Source organism: Nanorana parkeri, unplaced genomic scaffold (genome assembly GCF_000935625.1).
Source record: "Nanorana parkeri isolate BGI_ZX_2015 unplaced genomic scaffold, ASM93562v1 scaffold1071, whole genome shotgun sequence".
Classification (NCBI taxonomy): domain Eukaryota; kingdom Metazoa; phylum Chordata; class Amphibia; order Anura; family Dicroglossidae; genus Nanorana; species Nanorana parkeri.
Window position 1 is genome coordinate 314,961 of NW_017307339.1, and position 24,208 is coordinate 339,168.

The following is a 24,208-nucleotide window of genomic DNA, read 5'->3' on the forward strand; positions in this document are numbered from 1 at the left end:
TCCGAAGCCGTACTCTCATAATGACCCCCTGGTCCCACAGCTCCTGAAGGGCCCCCGTCATTGCCTCTGATCTCCTCCGGTCTTTGGACAGGGAAGTAATCAGAAGCCTCGACGGGGGTCGTTCCGTCAGCTCTACTTTGTAGCCGTGCAGTACCAGCTCCAAAATTAATTTGTTGCTGGTCAGCTTCCCCCAGAGTGGCAAGAATTTCCCCAATCTTCCTCCCACCCTGAGCAACCGGTCATTGCGATTTATTGGGCTGCTGAGGGGGGTTAAAGAGGAAACTGCCTTTAGACTTCCCTTTGTTAAAAGCCCATGGTTTAGATTGGTCCTGCTTCTTGCCATAGAAGCCCCTCTTGTCTTTGCGGAAATTCTGCCCCCTTTGGCCACGAAAAAACTTCTTCCCCTGCTGCTTGGGCGGCAGTGGGAAGCCTTTCTTCTTATCTGCGGACCTATCCAGCACTGCCTCCAGTTCTTGTCCAAAGAGCAAGTCCCCTTTAAAAGGCAACCCGCATAGCTTCGCTTTGGAAGCTGCATCCCCAGACCAAGTTTTAAGCCACAACGCTCTCCTGGAGGAGTTGATCAAAGCTGTAGTCCGTGCAGAGTATCTGACTGCTTCTGCAGAGGCGTCCGCAATATAAGCGGCAGCTTTACTCAGCACCGGGAGGGAACCTAGCAACTGGTCATGATCTGTACCAGATTCCAGGTGGGTTTGTAGCTGATTCAGCCACACCCCCAAGGTCCTGGCCACACAAGTAATAGCCAGACCAGGTTTGAACCCGGCACTCGCCGATTCCCATCCTTTCCTGAGCAAAGCCTCCGCTTTCCTGTCCATCGGGTCTTTCAAAGCTCCCATATCCTCAAAAGACAGATCAGTCTTTTTAGAGACTTTCGCCAAAGATGCATCTATCTTAGGACATTTGTCCCAAAGACCTGCATCTTCCTCCGCAAAGGGGAACCTGCGTTTATGACCAGCAGAAAAAAACACTCTCTTTTCTGGGTGCTGCCACTCCACTTGGATCATGTCCGAGAGTGATCTGTGGACCGGAAAAGTGCGTCCTTTCTTTGCCTGGAGCCCCTTATATAGCTTGTCATGCACTGAAAGCTCAGTGGACTCTTCCTTAATATCCAGAGTATCCCCTATGGCTTTCAACAGCTCATCTGTCTCACATGATGGAAAAAGGAATTTCGTAGCTGGACTGCCACGCAACTCCCCCTCCGACTCATCATGATCCTGTGACTCATCCTGAGATCCCGAGGATTCACTGGGCGCTTGCTTGCTCACTGTACTCTCTGCGTATCCCGTAGAGCTACCTGCCCCCGAAGTACCTGGCAAACTAGTCTCCACTAGTGTACTCACCGGGGTCTGGAGCGCCGACCTGAAAGACTGAAATGTATTAACCATTTCCTCTCCCATTGAGTCCAAAAGCCCCTTAAAAACATTCCGGCTGACTCTTTTGCAACTATTTTCTCTAAACAAACTTTGCACAAGGGTTTGGACCATGAAGCTGACATTTTTGCAAAGCAAGAGGCACACTTCTTCCCTTTCGGGCGTGAGCAACCTGCTTCAGCGAGGGGCTTATCCTCCGTGGCTTTGACCTGCGTACGACAAGAGTGATGCCATCAGCCAGTGCTCTGCCCGCATGCAAACCATCTTATACATAACACTACCCAGCTTGCCCTGTGAACAGGCCCCCAATGCAAGCCAGGTAAAGGAAAGGGGAGAATCTACAAAGAAACTCGCCTACCTTAGCGCCCGTGCCATGCTCTCCCAGATCTGGAGTAGCAGCACCCGGTCCGGCATCTATGGGAATCTTGCAGCTCACTGCCGACCACGCTATCGGCCCTCTCCTGACGTCCCCACCGGCATTATGTGGTCTAGGTCGGTATGGATGGTGTACAGCTGAAGTAGTCGTGGCCGAGCGGCGTCTGCTGTGACAATGTGGAACCGAGCCTCCGCTCTTATGCGTCTCCAGCGCGAGGCAGCCCTGGAACCCGGAAGTGTCGCACCGGAAGCGCGTCATCGCTCTGACCACGCGGCGCGTATCCCAGGCGGCGACCGCACCCTACAGTGACGTCACCCGCCGGATTCCCATGCTGTCCTGCTCACACCACAGACACCAGCAAGGGGCGAAGAGACACGCAGCCCGCCGCGCGAGGCCCACACCTCCACGCTGCCGTCGACTGACCCTGCTCTCCATACCATCAGGTAAGAGCCCCCTACTGCCAAGGTAGCCGGGACCCCTGGACTCTTCCAGCCTCCCTGTACCTCTCCTATGCTGCCCCTGTCGTTGCCAGACCAATGTCCGCAACCTGGACTCAGCATTCCTACATCACACCTTGCCACTGCTGTACACCAGGGGGGGCCACCATCTGGCGCCTACTCACGTGCAGGAGGATGGTTGCCTTCCCTGAGTGATGGAAGGGAACCTTGGCCAAGAATCGGATGGGGGTCCGATAGGGAAACCCTGTATGCGCTGCAGCAGGTAATCCTGGAGTAGGTCCCAACGCATAGCAGGGTAGGCTCAGCCCTAAGGCAAACAGCCATGAGCCCTGAAAACAACAAACATTACGATGTCCCTGTGTAGCCGGCGGAAACACAAAAAAAACTGACTTGGGATGGAAGGAGGAGTCTATTTATTTAATGTGGTTGATGTGTTTCCTGTTGCAGGCAGGCGGAGCCTATATCTCGATGGCTGTCCTGGAAGATGACTGGGGAAAACTACTTTGTGAGTCAGAGCAGTGAGAAGGATGCCTCCAACAGGTTCAAAAGGCGGCTTTCTGAAGTACCAGAAGGACCAAATTTCACAGGGATAGAGAGGATTTGGCCAGGTAAGACCCCATGCACAAAGGTCTTGATCAGAGAGTGGAACGCCAATGGTCTCTGGAAAAGAATGACCCTTGATGACATTTGGGGGCCAAGCAGTGGCCCAGACCCAACTGCAGGAAATAAATTATCCATCTCAGAGAAGCTCCTGGGCTGAAAGCCTTTAGACTCACACCAAGCAAAGTACGCCTTCCACGTCCGATTATAGACCTTGCTGGAAGTAGACTTCTCAGCATTAGTAAAGATAATGCTTCCAGAGATGCCCTCTATTCCTTAGAACACAGGCTTTAAAACTGGGCCCGGGAGAGAACATATCCACTTGTTTAAACTGTTTCCTTTTGGTCATATATCTCAAAGTGTCAGCTGTCTGTGCTCCTTATTTTTTTCTCGTGGCGGCTACAGCGGTCTGAAAGGGACACAGACCACTGCAGCCAGCACCAGCAGCGAGAAGAGACTGCGGCCGGTGACTCTGAAATCCCCTGCTGCTTCCCCCTTGTACCTCTGCTGCCAGCAACTAATCGATGATGGGAATAGTTTCCAACTATTCTCATCCTTGATTTTACTCGATTTAATGGATTAGTTGTTGCAGCTCTACATATAGTTGTTGTCAAGTTAACAGACGCAGACAGACACTGCTAAATTTGATGTAGGCATCTAGGATTCAATGGCCTCTGGTCAGGAAAGGATTAATAAAGCATCGGCCTAAACACTAATCGGACTACATAAGTGTACAACACCTTAGCCATTCATTTATCTATCATTCTGCCAACAACATCATACCGTTACAAAATTACAGTTCAAATTTCACTTCCCTATATTTGTGTTCAGGCATTTAATTCCTATACAGAGCATTGACAAAGAGCCCAAAGTTTACTGATCATATCAGTGATTTTACAGCACTACAGAAGAAAAAAGCTTGGCAGACTGAAAACTTTGTACAGCATTTTTATATACATAATGTATTTTATATGCATGTGCCTTTCACATACAATACACTTTGCAGTACAAAATGTAATATCGACAAAATAATGTAAAATAAAGTTCTGAATTATTAAACGGCAATTTGGTAAACAGTCTTGCTAAATAAACAATAAATATAGCCGCATCTTTTATGCATACAGAACAAAAAGTACGGGGTTTATGGTTTTGATTTGCTGCCACTGTTACTGGCTGCTTAAACGATAGGAAAAGGCAATTGTAAACACATAACTGACAGGAGAGGAACAAATACCATTTACATCATTAAAACATGACAATTTGTCCTGCTTTCAGCTGGGCAATCCTTACGGCACATCATGTAGCAGTTTACTTCAGGGCTGCAGCTAACGATTATTTTCATAATCGATTAGTTAGCCGATTATTAAGTTTGATTAATCGTTTAATCGGATAAAAAAAGGCTCCAGTGATGGACTACTAGTTTCTATTGAGATTGTAGTCCATCACGGGAGCAAGCTTGGCACGGTAGAAGTAGAAAAAAAAAGCGTGGTGTGCAATATAGTACATTATACAGCAGCGCAATGCAGAATACCAGCAGCTACAGAGGAATGCAGCAATAGTACATTATACCATAATGTACTATTGCTGGGATCTGTAGCCCTCTGTAGCTGGCGTTATTCTGCATTGTGCTGCATATAAATGTATTATTGCTGGGATCTGATGTATTCCTCTATAGATGGCGTTATTCTGCATTGTGCTGTATACAATGTATTATTGCTGGGATTTGTAGTCCTCTATAGCTGGTGGTATTCTGCAGTGTGCTGTATAATAATTATATGGAGAAATGCAGAATACCAGCAGGTATATAGGAATACAATAAATGCCAGCAATAGTACATTATACCATAATGTACTATTGCTGGGATTTGTAGTCCTCTAACTGCTGGTATTATGCATTGCGTTGTACATAATGTATTATTCCTGGGATTTGTAGCCCTCTATAGCTGGTGGTATTCTCCATTGTGCTGTATAATGATTATACTGCGCAATGCAGATTACCACTGACCAGTTATAGAGGAACTACAAATCCCAGCAATAATACATTATACAGTGCAATGGAGAATACCAGCAGCTATAGAGGAACAACAAATCCCAGCAATAATACATTATACAGGCTGCTTAATATATTATTGCTGGGATTTGGTGTTCCTCTATAGCTGCTGGTGTTCTGCAGTGTGCCGCTGTATTATACAATGCAGAATACCATGCACAATACAATACAATGCAGAATACCAATGTATTATACAGCGGCACACTGCAGAACATTAGCAGCTATAGAGGAGCAGGAAACATTAAAAAGCTCCCGGCCGATCTCGAGTGACTTACTTTGAATTACGGTGGGCCCTTGGTTGTCGGCGGGCAGCGGCGAGTCGGGAAGCTCACCGGGAGGAGAGGGCCAGACGCATGTCCTCAGCGTGTGTGGTGGGTGTGGCGTAAGCGGGTTTACCGGCGTGGCGCGAGCGGCTTAACCAACGTGGGCGTGGCGTGAGCGGTGTGCGGGGAATTTGAATTTTAGGCGACGAATTGACGATGGAAAATGCTGAGAACGTTTTCCATCGTCGATTTTAATCGACTTATCGAATAATTGTTGCAGCTCTAGTTTACTTACTTTCTTTCTCATAAGATGTGGCAATCCTTCATTTGGATTCAAAGCTGAATATGCGGATTCGTCAACATGAGCAGCTGCTTCCCTACATCTGAGAAAGGCAAACAATGTAAAATTCTGTGGCTAGCACTAGATGGTTAGGTGTGCAATCTTAAACCTAACCTGTGGACAGATTATAGACATTCTTGTATTTATATATTTGTAACAAGCAGTAAATAAATAAAATAAAAACTTATATCCACACACATTATTATATCTATCGATATCTATCAATATCTATCGATATCGATCGATATAGATATATATTATTTTTTTTAAACGCAGATTTCTTTTTGTTGGCAGTCTCAAGCTGGCCATACACTTTACAACCATCGCAAGACTTTCGTTGTGCGATGGTTGTAAGCTAATTAAAAGTTCGAACAATCTGCCCATCTTGGACAGGCAGATCGTACTTGCGATCATCGCAAACCCGCCCCGCTGAGGGGAGGGCTTCCGATGTCTGCAATGCTGAGCAGGCAGTATGTGCTTGCGCACACTGGCCCATGCGGCATTTGTGTTACGAGAAGGCCACAAACCTGCCGAAAATCATGTGATTTTCGGCTGGTTTTAAAACATGCTCGTAAGACAAAAGGGTCGCACAGTAGAAACGGTCGCACAAATTCCATACACCTGCCAATTATCGTACGATTACGGTATTTCCAGCGATTATCGTACGATGGGCACCTTCAACCTTCTGCTGTCTCATCATTGGATCTTTCCCCCTTTGCAAAGAAGCCCTCCAGCTATGTTTGTTTTTTTACTCATTTTGGCTAGGGTTAGCTTGTGGGCTTACCAAAACTGTGACTGGCCACACGCAGACTAAAATAAGTGTCCGGATTCTGACTTCTCATAAGGAGCACACACCCTAGATCCCTTTCAAAACAGAAAATTGGTCACCAGCACTCCAGGTTTTCTTCATTTTTGTTTGCCTGATGAAGGGACCGGACAGGTTCCGAAACGTGTGAGAATGAATAAAAGGATTTCGTTTTGAAGAAAACCTGGAGTGCTGGTGACCATTTTTCTGTTTTGCAAGTAATTGGTGGCGCCATCTGCGGCCACTTCAGCACCCCCCCACACTGTATGGGGCTTTTCGGTCAGGAGTGCGGTGGGACTCTCTATTTGACTAGATCCCTTTCATGCACAGTTTACAGTTGGATTCATACTTCTTTGAGAATCTAATGCCACCACTGACCTGACAGGAGGGGAAGCTAAGGCGGTAATGCAAGTGTAGCCACCATCAACTTCTGTGATGTGGCTACTAGACATTTAGTATGAATTACGGTGGGCCCTTGGTTGTCGGCGGGCAGCGGCGAGTCGGGAAGCTCACCGGGAGGAGAGGGCCAGACGCATGTCCTCAGCGTGTGTGGTGGGTGTGGCGTAAGCGGGTTTACCGGCGTGGCGCGAGCGGCTTAACCAACGTGGGCGTGGCGTGAGCGGTGTGCGGGGAATTTGAATTTTAGGCGACGAATTGACGATGGAAAATGCTGAGAACGTTTTCCATCGTCGATTTTAATCGACTTATCGAATAATTGTTGCAGCTCTAGTTTACTTACTTTCTTTCTCATAAGATGTGGCAATCCTTCATTTGGATTCAAAGCTGAATATGCGGATTCGTCAACATGAGCAGCTGCTTCCCTACATCTGAGAAAGGCAAACAATGTAAAATTCTGTGGCTAGCACTAGATGGTTAGGTGTGCAATCTTAAACCTAACCTGTGGACAGATTATAGACATTCTTGTATTTATATATTTGTAACAAGCAGTAAATAAATAAAATAAAAACTTATATCCACACACATTATTATATCTATCGATATCTATCAATATCTATCGATATCGATCGATATAGATATATATTATTTTTTTTAAACGCAGATTTCTTTTTGTTGGCAGTCTCAAGCTGGCCATACACTTTACAACCATCGCAAGACTTTCGTTGTGCGATGGTTGTAAGCTAATTAAAAGTTCGAACAATCTGCCCATCTTGGACAGGCAGATCGTACTTGCGATCATCGCAAACCCGCCCCGCTGAGGGGAGGGCTTCCGATGTCTGCAATGCTGAGCAGGCAGTATGTGCTTGCGCACACTGGCCCATGCGGCATTTGTGTTACGAGAAGGCCACAAACCTGCCGAAAATCATGTGATTTTCGGCTGGTTTTAAAACATGCTCGTAAGACAAAAGGGTCGCACAGTAGAAACGGTCGCACAAATTCCATACACCTGCCAATTATCGTACGATTACGGTATTTCCAGCGATTATCGTACGATGGGCACCTTCAACCTTCTGCTGTCTCATCATTGGATCTTTCCCCCTTTGCAAAGAAGCCCTCCAGCTATGTTTGTTTTTTTACTCATTTTGGCTAGGGTTAGCTTGTGGGCTTACCAAAACTGTGACTGGCCACACGCAGACTAAAATAAGTGTCCGGATTCTGACTTCTCATAAGGAGCACACACCCTAGATCCCTTTCAAAACAGAAAATTGGTCACCAGCACTCCAGGTTTTCTTCATTTTTGTTTGCCTGATGAAGGGACCGGACAGGTTCCGAAACGTGTGAGAATGAATAAAAGGATTTCGTTTTGAAGAAAACCTGGAGTGCTGGTGACCATTTTTCTGTTTTGCAAGTATTTGGTGGCGCCATCTGCGGCCACTTCAGCACCCCCCCACACTGTATGGGGCTTTTCGGTCAGGAGTGCGGTGGGACTCTCTATTTGACTAGATCCCTTTCATGCACAGTTTACAGTTGGATTCATACTTCTTTGAGAATCTAATGCCACCACTGACCTGACAGGAGGGGAAGCTAAGGCGGTAATGCAAGTGTAGCCACCATCAACTTCTGTGATGTGGCTACTAGACATTTAGTGTTAGCCAGGCTGTAGTCCAGTTAATTCCAGGTGTCTGACATTGCCTGTACCCCCTGGGTGGAGTATGACACTGTCATATTGTGGGACAGCCAATGAGAGGCACTGTAGTTTATGTACAGTAGCCAATCACTGGGTTTCTCTCAGCCAGTGGTGCATGCTAGGATAAGGTACATATACTGGTGGGATTTGCCATGTGCTCAGACTAGCCGGGACCAGCCATGGAATAGGGCTGGGTGCTGTTCAGCCTGTCCCCTAGGCTAGGCCTGAGGGTGGGCATGGGCTGGTGAGAGGGAAAGGTTTCCCTCAGGCCTCCAACATGGAGGAGGCCTGTGTGGCCGATAAAGGAAGAGACCCAGGACCAATGCTGGCTCTTGAAGTACCCTGGAACTAAGAGGACTTCAGGAGTGTGGTCGGTGTCTTTCCTGATGTGGATCGGTGTTCATCCGCTACCTCAGTCACCATCTGCTGCCTCTTCAGTGGATCTACAATGATATGCCAACCAGGTCTGGTGAGTCTGGAGCTCTTGTCAGTTACCTCTGGAAGCTTAAAGTCCCTATACCCTCTCTCCCCAGTGATGTTCAATAAAACGTTATTCAGCATTTTACTACTTGAGTGGACGTCAGTCTGTGGGCACTAGAAGGGCGGTTAATGCTAATGGGTGGGCAGCTGAAGAACATACCCTAGACAGACTGGAGATCAGCGGCTCCTTCGGGGGTGAGCACTACACAAGCGATGGGGAGCTGCTGTAAATACAGCTGGCTCGTCTGCCGCTGACCTCCTGCTGTGCTGTCAGGAAACCTAAGACATGGGATCCTTAAGGGCAGGCAAACAGTAAAAAGGACTGCAGAGACTGCAGCCCAGGTCCTAACAGGCCGCCGACCGCTACTGGTCTGCGGCCTGAAGGTTGGGGACCCCTGGATTACACAACAGTTAATCACTGAAACTTAAGCATTTAAAACCGGTGTACTATTTACTCTATTATAATATTACTCTAATGATAAATGTGGTATACTCACTTATCAACCCAAAGAACTGACACCAGTTTTACTCCACTTTTAACTGCTTTGTCCCATGTGCTTTGACTGCCATCTTTAAAGACAACGTGAGTGACTTGTTTGTTCAATCGCTTTGTAACCTGTAAACACATAACGTATTCAGTAATCATTCCTTAAAGGTTTTCAGTTTAGTGACAAATGTGTGTATTTTCTTACCTTTGCACCCAAGTTAAGGAGCTGCTCAATAAAAGATTGAGAGTAATTCTCTGTTCTGCTGGATGACCACACTTCCACGTAAGCCGTGACACCTGAAAAAACAAACTGTATGTTAAGCATTTAAAAAGAAAGAAGAGAGAAAAAGACCAAGTGTTCCACCAAGTCTGCCCATTTTTTATTTTGTTTTTAACCTTTATGTCCCAAGCATTTTCACATTTAATTACTGTTGACACCCAGGCAGGAGCGAGCCCGCCCTGCACACCCAGGCAGGAGCGAGCCCGTCCTGCACACCCAGGCAGGAGCGAGCCCGTCCTGCACACCTAAACAGGAGCGAGGCGATCCTGTATATCTTAGGGCTGAGGTTTGCAGAATATAGTGATGAAAGAGTCCTCCAACTCAAGAACTACAAGCAGTACAGGAACCTTCAGCTTTTCAACTCCATTATTTGACAAAAATGATTTGCCTTATTCTTAAATCATAGTACAGTAGCACAGAAAAAACACTTCACGTATTTGAATTTCTCCCCAGATGGAGACTCCGTTCCTAGGACTGGAATAATTAAAGCAATGTGTGCTCAGTGACTATGAGCCCTTCTTACATTAGGGAAATGTCTCCATGTGACTCCATGTACACATATCACTCACTATGTGTTCTATCATGCACAGTCCCTCTTTGCACAAACTACATCCATCCTAGAGTGACAGGCGTTGGCATTACCTGTAAGGACACTGCCCGCGCCGTAGGCTGGTGACAAGGTCTCTACTACCTCCATGAACTTTGCAGCTTCTAGCGCTGCTCACCCGCCACAGCTTCAAACCCTACTTCCGCCCTCGTGACGTCATCAGCAAAGCGCCACCAGAACCACACGTGTACACTGCGGGGGAAGGTGGGGGAATGTGTTCAGTGGAAGGGCGTCCTGCTGTGCTGTGTGTGATTGAGCTCTACGGGTTTACTGTATGTAGGAATAATGAGATCTCCGAACACGTCAGGAATGTGACAGGCATAAATAAGGAATGTACACAGAACTCAGGGATTGTAATTACTGTAGATCTAAATCCTAACTGGATTACATTTAGTCTGATAAAGCTTCGTATATGAGAAGCAATTGCTATGTTTTCTTCATATCTTGCTTATTAATGCCATTGAGCTCCAGCAGCATATTTGCAGCCACTTCCTGCCTTCAGGCACACTTCAAAAGTGGCTGCACATCATTGCCCTGGACTAGCTTTCTGAGGGTGCCAGCTGCAGAACACACTTGCACGCCATGTGTTTCCATGGCTACTTGTCTCCATTTTAAACTCATGTGACAGGGTGAGGGGCAGAGTGTTGTCACCTCGTAACATCAAGTACATAAACAGACTCTTTGTGGCAGAGTCTCAAAGTGTTATTCATATAAAATAAAATCTGTAGAATTAAACAAAATGTAAGTTGATTTATTTGGGGCCAGTTCACACCAGCCCCAGTCTGTTCCGGTTTCCAGTGCGATCGCATCCTGGCCAGCTCTGCGTTTTGGGGCGGGAGGGGGCATGGCGGTGCATTAAATTGAACGGCACTGCAGAAACTCCCCTCATCTGCAGTGCGATCACCTTCACCAGAACACGTTGCCCATCAGTGCCTGCATTTCGGTCCAGTGCGATCTGCAAAAATGCTGTAAGCACTGCAGTGCAGGCGATCACACTGCGGGCAGAGGGCGTGGCTGGGGTGCCATTGACTTCAATGCCACGCCCCTGAACGCAGGAAGCCAGCCAGAATGCAATACAGTGTGCGTTCCAGACGCTGACCACTCTGGAACGCACTGTTTATGGTGTGAATCAGCCCTATTTATATAGCGCCGAAATTTTTATGCTGCGCATTACATAGTTGCACATTCACATCAGTCCCTGCCCATATGGAGCTTACAATCTAAGGTCCCTATCATGTATACATACGAGGGACAGTGTTTGAGAGGTGCCAATTAACCTTCCAGCATGTCTTTGGAGTGTGGGAGGAAATCAGAGTACCCGGAGGTAGTACACATTTGGCTGTGGAACTGATTTTTTTATTTTACAAGTAGCTTAGTGTAAATGCAAAGCCTGCCTCACATGCGTATATGATGTAATAGTGCCTCTCACCTCGTGACTTGCTACTAAGTTACAATGTTGCAGTCTGATCACAGAGGTAGAGGACACTGGCAAAATGTCACTTAACCTTAGCTCAAGGGCCGGTTTTAATAATTAAAGGCATATATTTTTTTGAAAAGTTGTACTTGTGTTTAAGAACTACATTGAAAAAGCTATACTTCTGCTGTTTATTGTGACATGCAATCCTCATTTACCAATAGGAAGACTTGGGTGTTGGACTAGGTAGGAATGGGTTTAAAATGCACACTTTTGTGACAGATTCACTTCAACTTGAACACAACATTGAAAGCTATAACATTTCTGGCACTTTTTATAGCTTGCTTCACAGTTGTATGTAAACACTCAACTTTAGTCTCATTTTTAGTTTTTCATTACTTTCTATAGTTTTATATAATATGTCCCATCTGTATTTAATTTTTTTTGTCAGTGTGTCATTATATGTGTCCATGCATAAATGAATGGTCTTCTGTACTGTGCACTTATGCATGAATAAGAAGAGCCTTAAAATAACTTTCTTTGTCAGCTATGGTCCTTCAGCAATCCCCTACAATCTGTTTCCTCCTGTGGACCTCTAATCTATCAGCCTAGAACTGCTATGAAGTACACTATGAATATCTGTTTATTGTTACCAGAGACAAAAGCTTCAGATGTTTTGCGGAGGAATTTCCTTTTGAAAACAATGCTATTATTTTTTCATTAATAAATGCAGTATTTTGCATGTGAATGGTGCCATTTTATATTAAGGAACCTTTGAAGTGTAATATCCGAAATAGGAATGTGGCAGTGAAAGGGGTTTAAGTGCTTTAAATTGGCATTGAGATGACTTGCTTACATTTTAGTTTGCTCATCTAAGGGAAATCATGACAGATATTTTTCTTTGATTTTGGCAGGCGTCGCACATTTTCAACCAGGTTTCCTATTTCCCGTAATGCACTTGGCTGTCTAAACACCAGTCTACACTGTAACAATGATTACTTTACTGTTCTTCACTTGCTAAATCACAAGTGAGTGTTTTGCTATTTTCTGCTGCTTTTTAGTTACTATTTGTCAGAAGGCAGAATTGCCTTTTGTGATCAAACAATCTGTGTGGCATTTTCTTTAAACTTCTTCCCGTCAAGTGACAAGTCTAAGGTGGCCTAACCCTGTTAGAATAGGTTGATGTACTGCTGCATGATTACCGCAGAGAGAATTCTGTAAAAGTTATTTTAAAGGACACTTATAACTGCCTTTTTGTATTTTTAAGAAAGTAATTAGACTGTTTAGGGAGTGTGTTGTGGCTGAATGGTAAAGCAACATGCTTTACAGAAAAGGTTTTGCATGAATTTAGGCTTTGATCTCTCTGCATATGATTGATCATGCTTACCTCTGCCTCTTAACTAAAGTTAAGAGTGCTCTATGTTTACCAATTCCTGAATAGCTCCAGCAGTTGATCTTCAGCTCCATTCTTGCTCTGGAGCCTAAACAAATCATAAGCTCCTACTGCAGGGGCTTCCAGACCTACTCCAGAAATGTTTGCACTGGCTCTAACACCAACACTATCACTAGCTACATCATCATCTTCCCGTTATGGTTTCTATATATTATTTGCAGTTCCAATATGAAGCCATGTAGCTGCCTTCACCATTTTGTTAAAGTGACACAAAACTAAGGAATTAAATCTTAAAAACACATGCAAGTACCTTAACTATTAACAAAAATGTATCTTATTTGTGTATCACTCAGCTATAGATCCTCAAATCATCTCTGAATTTGTCCTGACATTGTCCTTCCTTCTGGAACATGGCTACTTTTGGTCTCAGTGTGTGTTGTAAAGTAGCCACCGCTCCAAGCTCGCTCCTGTGATGGACTACAATCTCACCTTTAGTTTACTAAATTGTATTGAGATTGTAGTCCATCACGGGAGCAAGCTTGGAGCTGTGTCTACTTTACAACACACACAGGGACCATGGGGAACAAAAGTAGCCACCCTCCAGAAGGAAGGACAGTGTCAGCACCAATTCAGAGATGATTTGAGGATCTACAGCTGAGTGATACACAAATAAGATACGTTTTTGTTAATAGTTAAGGTACTTGCATGTGTTTTTAAGATTTAACGCCTTAGTTTAGTGTCACTTTAAAGTGGATCTCTCACAAAGGTTTGGTTAATGTTACTTTTTACAAATTAGCATACTAAACTTGAGTGGCCACACTCCAGAAGGAAGGACAGTGGCAGCGCCAATACAGAGATGGTTTGAGGATTTACAGCTGAGTTATTCACAAGTCAAATTTTTATTAATAGTTAAGGTATTTGAATGTATTTTTAAGCTTGAACTCTTAAGTTTAATCTCACTTACGGTACGATACCTCATAAACGCGTATTATACAAGCTGAGAGCTATGGGCATAGATGGAAGGGTGTGTACATGGATAGAGAACTGACTAAACGAACGGGTACAGAGAGTATCAATAAATGGTGCCCTCTCAGACTGGGCTAGTGTCATTAGCGGTGTGCCTCAGATGCTCCATGTAGTTTTGCCTGGCTGCAGACTCAAAACAAAAAAAAGAGTTCACTGTGACAGCTTGCAATCAAAAATATATAGGCCCCAAAGTTGGGAAGTTAGGGACCACACATATTAGAGGTGCCTTGACATTGCAGCGTGGCTTCCTCATAGATGTATGTAACTAAAACCTCTATTTTTAACCTGAGTAGTTAAACAGATTAGTTTGTTTTTTGTTACTGGCTAGCCTGAAAGTTTGCTGGGGAGCGGTTTGTACTTGTTTTGAATTAATCTCCCAATTAATGTAAGCAGATGCTCGGAACATTTTCTTCTCTTACTGCCCTGGTGAAGGTAAAAAGAATCCATGATATTTAAGTGCTGCTAAAATAATTCTACAAATTCTAAAAGAGTTTACTTAGAACAAAACATGCCACATTCACATTGTCCTTATGAAGAATGAAGTGTATGTGTAGCCAAAACTTTCATTTTAGTTTTGGATGGCGTAAGGAAGAGTAAAAGCCCATATGAGATAATTTTTAGCTGTCTATGTCCTGCTGTTGAGATTTCCCTTCACTTCCTGCCCTAGACATGCAACAGGATGTGAAAGGATATCTCGTTGAAGTGAGGGGAATTGCTATCTTAAAGGAGAACTATGGGGTTAGGGATTTTCCCCATAGTTCTCCTAAGGGTAACGGGAGGACACAAACTAGCGTTCTCCCGTCACCCAAAGCTCAGTATACCGCGAGCTACAGCTCACGGTATACTAAGACGCCGCAGCTGAAACAGATCTCGACAATTATGTCTGGATCCACCCAGCTGCGTGAGTGACAGCTGGCTCTGCCTATTTAGAGGCAGAGCCAGCTGTACCTGCCCCCTCCCCCGTCCGTTCCGCCAGTCAGCGCTGGAGGATCGGACAGGGGAGGGGGGAATCCAGTCACGGCTCTCTGCAGTGACAGGATCGAGAAGTGAGCGAACGCCGGTATGTGTTTGCTCACTTCCCGATCTACTGAGCCGACCTGTGACAGTTTCATTGTCACAGGTCGGCTAGAACTGTGAGGATGAGTGAAAATCACTCACCTCATAGTTCTCCTTTAAACAATGATCACCACACCATTGTCCTCATTGGAATATTTCCCCTCGTGTTCTTAGGACAGCTGTAAAAGTTTGTATTTCCCTTATATTTTGTCTTGGTGAAAACAATCTATTGGACCAAATTAGAAAAAAAGAACAAATGTTCTAAAAATAATTTCAATGAATTTCTGAAAATTTCAATGAATTTCTACTGATGTATAGCCAGCTTTAAGCTCTGATTTCTTACAATACCCATTATTCAAGCGTGTCAAGTATTTCATGGCTCCTCTTGTATATAGACATTTCAAAAGAACCCTTAATTGAACTTCATTAATAAAAGCCAGCTCTGAGGAAGGGGAAACTCCCCTCTACGCATTCAGCCAGCTCTGAGGAAGGGGAAACTCCCCGAAAATGCGTTCAGCTGAGTCAGCTTGTTTCTGCTGCATATTTGGATTGTTTTCTCTGACTGCTAGGAATCTGCATGTATCCTGAGATTTATGTCCAACACGCTTTTTATCCACCTCTTTTGTGAGTACCATTTATCACTTTTAATCTTTATAAACAAATAAAAGGATTATTTGCACCAGGAAAGGTGCCCGGTGTTTCTTTTTTATGTTTCACACAGTGTAATCCCTCATCTGTAACGGAACACAAGATTCAATTTGTGGCTGAAGGAGGTTCCTATCTGGCGCTGGTTTTGCTTTTTGTGGAATTATCGAACTTCATTAATACTTTCAATGAATTATAAGCTCTTAAATGGAGGAAAACAATAGTAGTTATCACAATATTTTGAAGAACTGTCTCTGTTTTACTATGATCATTATGACTGAATCAGGTTTAACCACATCCTGTATGCTTTTCCATAGACCATATGGTGGCATCCTGCACCCATCTGGCAATGATATGTATTGATATGCATGATTGGCCTCAGCGTATGTGTGTGTGTTGAGGGGCACACTTCATCTTGTATGCCAGAAGATCTTTTCCAAGCACTGGGCTCAAGGCTATAATTCCGCAGCTAAATAAAAACGGCAATCGGCAATCACAAATCAATTTATAACTAGCCTTAAAAGCAGGGTGCACATGGAAGGACTTGCATCAATATAAAACAGAAATTTCCCAGCACACTTGCCAGCTACCCTGCAACAAAACAAGTTACACTGTCTAACAGTATGCAATAAAAACAGAGGTTTTAGTTGCACAACAGTTGCAAAATATGTGGAAGCCTTGTCAAGGCTCCTCTGTGTAGTGTGGTCCTAACTAATCTTTGAGAAACTCCATATTGGAGCATAGGAAGCAGTAGATACAGTACGCTGGATGCAGGAATGCCTGGAGGTAGCCCACTCCTCCTCAAAGACATAGGGACATACTGGAAGCCCAGCGCATAAAAATGTAAGCTGAAGCCTGCACTGAATCTCCACACTAAATACAGCCAAGCTAAACAAAAATGGCAAACCACAACCCCAATTTATAATTAGCCTTAAAGGAGAACTATGAGGTGAGTGCTTTTCAATCACCTCATAGTTCTAGCCGACCTGTGATAATGAGACTGTCACAGGTCGGCTCAGTAGATCGGGAGGTGAGCGAACACATACCGGCGTTCGCTCAACTCTTGATCCTGTCACAGCTCTCTGCCATGACAGGGGAGGGGCTCGATTCCCCCTCCCATCTCCGATCCTCCAGCGCTGACTGGCGGATCGGACGGGGAGGGGGCAAGTACAGCTGGCTTTGCCTCTAGATAGGCAGAGCCAGCTGTCACTCATGCAGCTGGGCGGATCCAGACATAATTGTCGGGATCCGCTTCAGCTGCGGCGTCTCAGTATACCGCGAGCAGTAGCTTGCGGTATACTGTGTCGCCTCAGTATACCGCGAGCTGTAGCTCACGGTATACTGAGCTTAGGGTGACGGGAGGACGCTAGTTTGTGTCCTCCCGTTACCCTAAGGAGAACTATGGGGAAAAGCCTTAACCCCATAGTTCTCATTTAAAAGTAAGGTGCACATGGAAGGGCTTGCAACAATACAAAACACAAAAATGTCCATACACACTTACCATCTTCCAGTGTGTTCCTATGCCTTTAAGGAGGAGTGGGCTACCTCCAGGCATACCTGCATTCCATTTATCTGCTGCTTCATATGCTCCAAGAGGGAGGCTTATAAATTAGAGTTAGGCCCACACTACACAGAAGAGCCTTGACCAGGCAGTGTGGATTCGACATATTTTGCAAATGTTGTGCAACTAAATCCTCTGTTTTTAACCCTCATAGTTAGACAGTGTAATTCATTTTGTTGCATGCTGGCTGGTAAGTGTGCTGGGACATTGTTATGTTTTGTATAATTCTGAACTTACCTTCACTATGTAGTCACTGAACTCCAAAGACATGCTGGTAGGTTAATTGGCTCCTCTCTAAAAAAATTGTCACTCTATGTATGTATGTGGGATAGGGACCTTAGATTGTAAGCCCCTTGAGGGTAGGGAGTGATGTGAATGTGCAACTATGTAAAGTAGGGTTGCACAGATACCAAGTACAGTACTCGGTACAAGTACGAGTACATGTACCGATACTTTTGAGCTCCAAGACTAGACTAGAGAACATTTCAAAAGTTAGGAGGCAGCTGTCATTTGTAAGGAGCACACGGAGCTCCTGGGATTTGTACATTTCAGTTTTAATGTATGATTTTGTTTTTATAAATAAAGGGATGCGCAGATACCAGTTTTGCCAGTACAAGTACTGGTACTTGCTGAGTACTGAGTACTGATACATTTTTGTTTATTGTCATGTGACAGTTTTTCTAAAACAATACAGACTAATTATTTCAAGACAGTGGTGGAGTGCCAGAGCCAGGTCCCAGCTGCAACCGCTGCAACCCTGGTAGTTCTCATGAAAATGCCAAGTATCTGCACTGGTACTCGAAAAGTATCTGTGCATCCCTAATGTAAAGTGCTGCATAAATTGTCGGTGCTATAAAAATACCTGTAATAAATAAATAACTAATCTGAACAAGATCACTGATTTTATATGTAGCGAAGGCAGGTTGACAATGAGAACTCACAAAGCATGCGCCTTTAAAAAACAGGAATGGCAGTTCCCTTTTTCATCCTTACTGGTTACTATGAAGTATGTTCTGCTTCATTATAATATTATTCAGCATGAAAAAATTTCTGCAATTACCTACAATATTTACTAATGCTACATGAAGGGCAAGGAGATTTGGTGAAGCAGTGAAGACCTTTTTTAAAATCAAAATATCACTTAGGAATACAATAAGAATTTTACATCCTGCCTTCCACGGTCATATAAATATAAATCAACAGCAATAAATGAATAACTAGGTACTATACTAAAGCTATTTGATATGATTAATTGTTTTAATAATCATGAAGTGAAAAAAAACCTAATAGGCATCATTTATGTCTAATTAAAATGTAGAATAGCATTTTAATATGAAACAATAACAACACTTACCTTCTATATAGTGATCAAATGCACAATTATCTGTTAGAACAATGAAGGCACAATTATTATTTTTTTTCACGAAATGGTATGACACCTGGGGCACCAGAATATAACATTTCTAAAGAGGTCATGCAGATATGGCACCTGCTCTTTGATTTGATGGCTACCACTTCAGAGGCAAGTATCTTAATTATGACTGTTCTCTTCAATCAATCAGTTTTTTGCACAGCTAAAATCCCTAATTAGTTCACAGCCAACTGTTACATTCTCTAGAACGTTTTGTTCTCTTGTATTTTTTTGTTTTGTTTTTTTTTAGCATTTTCTAATGTGCAACTGTTAATAATAACCACAGTGCTATTTGTTTAACCTGTTAACCAGTTAGGCCATTTGTTTTCAATGTTCTGTCTAGGACTATTGCACTATTTGTTTCAGTAAAAAGGAAAATGTAGCTTTATAGCAAAAGCATCAACATGTGCCCTACATGTTTATTTAGCTAGTGGTAATGCAGCCATAATTCTGCTGAAAAGTGATGTTAGAAATTGAATGGAAATTCTACCTTCTGAAAAAAATAATACATTCACACTTCTTCAGAAAAGAAAAAAAATGTGATTCTATTATTTCTAGAGGTGCACCAAAATTACATTTTCAAAACCGAATTTATTTATTTTTCTAACCTTTTCACATTTTTGTAAATATTTTATTTTAATTTTTTTTATAAACTTTTAATTTTTTTAGTTATTTTTTATTAAATATTTACATTTTTATACTTTACTGTTGGGGGCTTTGGGGAAATATCAGAGGTCTAAACAGACCCCTGATATTTCCCTTTTAAAACAGAAAAAGATATTGAGGACACAGAGTCCTCAATCTCTTTTTCTGCAGCCCCAGTTATAAATGAACAGGAAGCCTCTATACTGAGTGTTGCTGTTCATTCATAACTTGAGGACAGAGTATGTTTATTATATCCCCTTTCATAAATGAACTGGAAGTGATGTAGATCACTCCCATTCATTTGTAATTGGGGACACAGTAAACATACTCTGTTCTCAATTATTTATAAACACTCAGCGGTGCGGGGAGGAGAGCTCGATCTGACAGCTGATTCCTCCCCCACACCTGAGGTGGAAAAGTTGATTAAGCTAAATAATCCACCTTGATATTCGAGACTCCATCTTGTTATACATAAGTCCCAAGGTTTGTAGAGATCAATAGTTTTATTTTTGCAGGGTCTGCAAGGACATATTTCTGCAGACCCTGCAAAATATGTATCAGTCTGTGGATTACAGGCCCTTTTCAAGGATTTCCTGTTATTGGCAACACCCGTGTGTGGGCAGCTGATAAGACGACAAATGCTCCCAAATATAATATAGTGTCAGACACCAGACTGAGTCGCCCGCCCCAAAAGAACTATCGTATATACTCGAGTATAAGCCGAGTTTTTCAGCCCATTTTTTCTGCTGAAAAGTCCCCCCCTCGGCTTATACTTGAGTCAACGTCTCAAGCTGGTCAGGTTTCTTCTTACTTACCTCGCCGAGCGTCGCGTCACTGCTGCTCCGGTGGGCGGCGTTCCGAGCGGGGTCATCTGGCAGACTTCAAATACTGTTCCGGTGTAGTTAACAAGAAAAAATGCTGGCACTAAGGTTTAAGAGAGTTCATTGTTTAAAAACTGTGATAAATAATCAAATATTATTAAATGATTTGTATTTCCGTGCCGGCCCAGTGTTGGATGCCACTGGGATGTATCTCATGAATTATGCTAATGTGCCTTTGCTTAGAAATTAATGTAATTCTTTTTTGGGTGTAGTACGCTGGCTATCCTGCCCAACATATGTTGAATAAACCTTAATTTTGTCATGGACACGAATCTCTGTTCCTTGTTTTGCACGAGGTCTGGTATTCCTGCCAGGACACACCACGGCCCAGCCTCCTGTGACAGCTGACCGCTGTCCCTGCCCACACACTGCCGCCCTCCTGATCTGTGACAGGAGACTGAGCGGTGCGGGGAGGAAAGGCGCGGGCCACTCACAGAGCTCTCCTCCCGCACCACAAGGCCTCCTGTGACAGTTTTTCTCTTCCCCCTGAGACAGAGAGCAGCACCCAGTGGGGAGGAGAGAAAACAGGGATGCACCCCTATTTGCCAAAAGTGTCATTTTCGGCTGATATGTTTTGGCGGCCAAAATTTAGGTGCATCCTCAATAATTCTTTTTGCGTAGGAGCCAGCACAGCATTGCAACTGCAATTTTTGGATTGTGGGAGCTATTCTCTGGCTCCTGTCCATGTCCGTACCGAGATACTGACGTTTAGTAACATGGAAGCAAGTGTCAATGGACTACAAGTGCAATGACATCACCACATTTGTATTCTGTTGAGAACTCACTGCCACAGTGGCGAGGGGGACATGCAACTCTCCATTTACAGATTCTGTCAAAGGAAGGATTGCAATGTGACCATGTTTCATGTTACAACCTAAATATGGGGGATAACATGAAACATTGTCAGAAAAGTAAACTTACAGGGTTATTCACAAAAGGGTGAAGAGTTTGGAGAAGGCAGGAGAAGCGAACAATCTAGGACAACATAGCTGATTTGGAAAAATTATCCAGTTCAACTATGTTGTCCTAGATTGTTCTCCTGCCTTCTAAAAACTCTTCACCCTCTTGTGAATAACCCTCTTAGTCTTTTAGATAGTGTTTCTTATACATGTACATAAAAAGCACATCAATAAAGATGTTTGCCTTATTAAAAGCATATTCACCAGTCATGCTCCCCTGCATCTTTACAGTGTCAAATAACATTTACTGGCATCTGGTCAGGTCACTAGAAAATGTTTCTTTTTGTTTTATTCACCCTACTTATAACATTGATTGTCACATTTACTGCACATTTCAGATATTTTGCCAAACACGCTAATTGTGTACATGTCAAGCTTAGGTAGTAAACCATTGCATTTTACAATGAAAATTAAATAAGGTGGAAACTGTCCATAGAGGTGCTGAACCTATATTTTAACATAGTTTCTGCATTTAGAGGGGCTAATGTTTAATTTTCTTTTACAAAACTAAAAAAAAAAAAAAATGGTACCTCCATTACCAACCCAGCACACCAGTCAGGCAGACTGGTGTCTCTATTGCACGGGGGTTGTGAGTTTGTGGACAATATCTGGCTTAATTGCCCAAAAGTTAGTCACTTGGGGTGTTTTGAAAGGGGGCCCAGATAAAGGGGGGGTCTTTAAAAGAACCAGTGTTCAACAATAATAGGCATCGGGTAATGTACAACCTACCTGCCTCCCCAATGGGGACCAAACAGGTTGCCACCCCCTCAATGGTGAGCTGTTCGAGGACTGTTTTGTGCACATAAATGTATATGAAGGTATGCAAAGGGTAAAATGAATACACTACACAACTTATAAATGAAATAAATGTTTTCAGTTTAATGTACAAGAATCCAGCAATGTCTCATTTTATTTCAACTTGGGTCTTTTCCTAAATATCACATTTCATAGAGTCTGGCTACAAAGTCATAAAGAACCCCAAGAATACAATTCCAGCTCCCCGAGCATGCCTTTTTTTATTCATATTTTTTATTTTACAAGAATGTTATTGTTTTGTGAGAAACAAATATACAGGATAGAAAAGTTAAGCTGGCCATAAGCCAATAGAACGTTGTTGAAAGAAAATTGTTTTTGGAACGTTCGTTCAATTTTCTAAAAGTTAATGGGGTCAAATTGACAATCATTTTCAACAGTAGTTGGAAAAAAAAATGGAAGGAGCAGGATGGAAAATACATCAATTCCAAAATCGAATGTTAAAACTAGACAAAATTTCGAATGACATTCATTAAGTCTCTTATGGTATTAGTGAATGTCCTGAGGAAATTTGTTTACATTAATGTCCACACACAAATCTACCAGTTTATGGCCAGATTTGCATTCACAATACGGACATTATACATATATCCTACACAGTTAATGTGTAAGCCATCAATGGCAATCAATAGGCTTTCAAACAGAATGCCCGTGTGAAAGCACAGACTCAACACCAACGACTGTGTCTCCTGCATCTTTGTTGTCTCCTGAACATTCCCTTCATATCCAAACTGTAATTTCAATATTTGCCAATATTCTTAGCATGTAACTTTTGCCGACAACACATTTACCACATTATAAATGTAAAAAGCTTTATCTTAAACCTGTCATGAGTAAAATATAAGGCTGCCAGTGCTGAGCTTGTCCTGAAAGGGCTAGTCTCCTGGTAGTCATGCTAATCTTCTGGTTTCAATACTTTTGGAATTACTGACCCAAGACAATGCATACAGATCAGTAAAGTCATAAGAACTTATATGCATATTTGTTAAGGGTCAGCGTCTTAAAGCATTTAAGATAGAGGGGTCAGAATGATAGCCAGGAACTAACATCTTTTTCTTTCAAGGTAATCCTACTCATAGCCCCCTACCCAAAAAACAAACAAAACACAACTATACACTAAATACCTAACCAGCTAAGTGCATTCAAATTTGTATATGTACTAATATATAGATATACTGTATCTCTTTGTTCAGTTCAAATTACATGGAGAACGTTCAAAGGTGATGAGTGCTTATGAATCCAGTACAAACAAATGCATGTATATGTTCTGAATGCTTACTGATCCTTAACACACTAATACTATCCAGCCAACCCAGGTATATACAAATCAGTACGTGATAATATACATGTATAAAAATGTACTGAAACTTTTAAAAGTGCTAAGTACTTGTAAACCCTGTGCAAACAGATATGTATATACACTGAGTGGCCAGATTATTATGACCACCCCATCAGTACTTCGTGGGCCACAAGATAACTCCACGAGATTACTTCGTTGGGCCGCCTCCTGACTCCACGCGATGTTGAAAGGTGATGCGAGGAATCTGACACTGCATTGTTGCCCTTCTGTTGTCTTGTACCAGTCTTGCCACTCTCCGTTCTGCCCCAATATTGACTAGTCGCTGACGGCCACAATTCGCACGTTCAGACCCAGATTTTCGGCTGACAGTCCAGTCTTTAAACACTTTAACAAAAGCTGCTCTTGAACATTTAACAAATTCTGCTGTTTTGCTGATACTCGCTCCATGGTACTAGCGCCAACAATCATCCCACGTTCAAAGGCTGTTAAATTACGTTGTTTACCCATATCTTTAGAAAAAAATCACTTTTACTGTCGTGGTAAACAACCTGCTTCCCTATTTATAATGGTCTGGCTCTCTAGCAACTTCAGCGCGAAATTAAAGCTAATTAGCCTACAAACTTCAGGTGGTCATAATAATGGCCACTCAGTGTATACCCATGCATATGAAGTACTGAGTACTAATTAATCCTTATGCAAAAAACACATGGGGGGGGGAAGGGGCATGCCGCTCTGCTGAACAATGTTTGCAGTGTGTCTGTTGCCCCCTTTTCTAGCCAGAACATCCCAAGTTGCTGAGAGCAGGGCAGGGAAATGTGTAAGGGCCATACACTTCTCCCCACCCGGGTATTAGCAACCTGGGACACTCTGGCCAGTGTTCTGCCC

At 43.2% G+C, this 24,208-nt stretch overlaps 1 protein-coding gene across 1 annotated transcript in view; it reads right to left on the reverse strand.

Annotated features, from left to right (window-relative positions):
* The window catches only part of MCPH1 (microcephalin 1), a 238,927-nt gene extending 228,618 nt beyond the window's left edge, over positions 1 to 10,309 (reverse strand). Inside the window, exons 1-4 of the mRNA XM_018567597.1 lie at positions 10,255 to 10,309; positions 9,538 to 9,629; positions 9,343 to 9,461; positions 7,019 to 7,106 (exon numbers count right to left, since the gene is read on the reverse strand). Of these exons, the coding sequence (XP_018423099.1) occupies positions 7,019 to 7,106; positions 9,343 to 9,461; positions 9,538 to 9,629; positions 10,255 to 10,309 (354 nt within the window). The remainder of the gene's footprint in view (positions 1 to 7,018; positions 7,107 to 9,342; positions 9,462 to 9,537; positions 9,630 to 10,254) is intronic.
* Between the last annotated feature and the right edge of the window lie 13,899 nt (positions 10,310 to 24,208).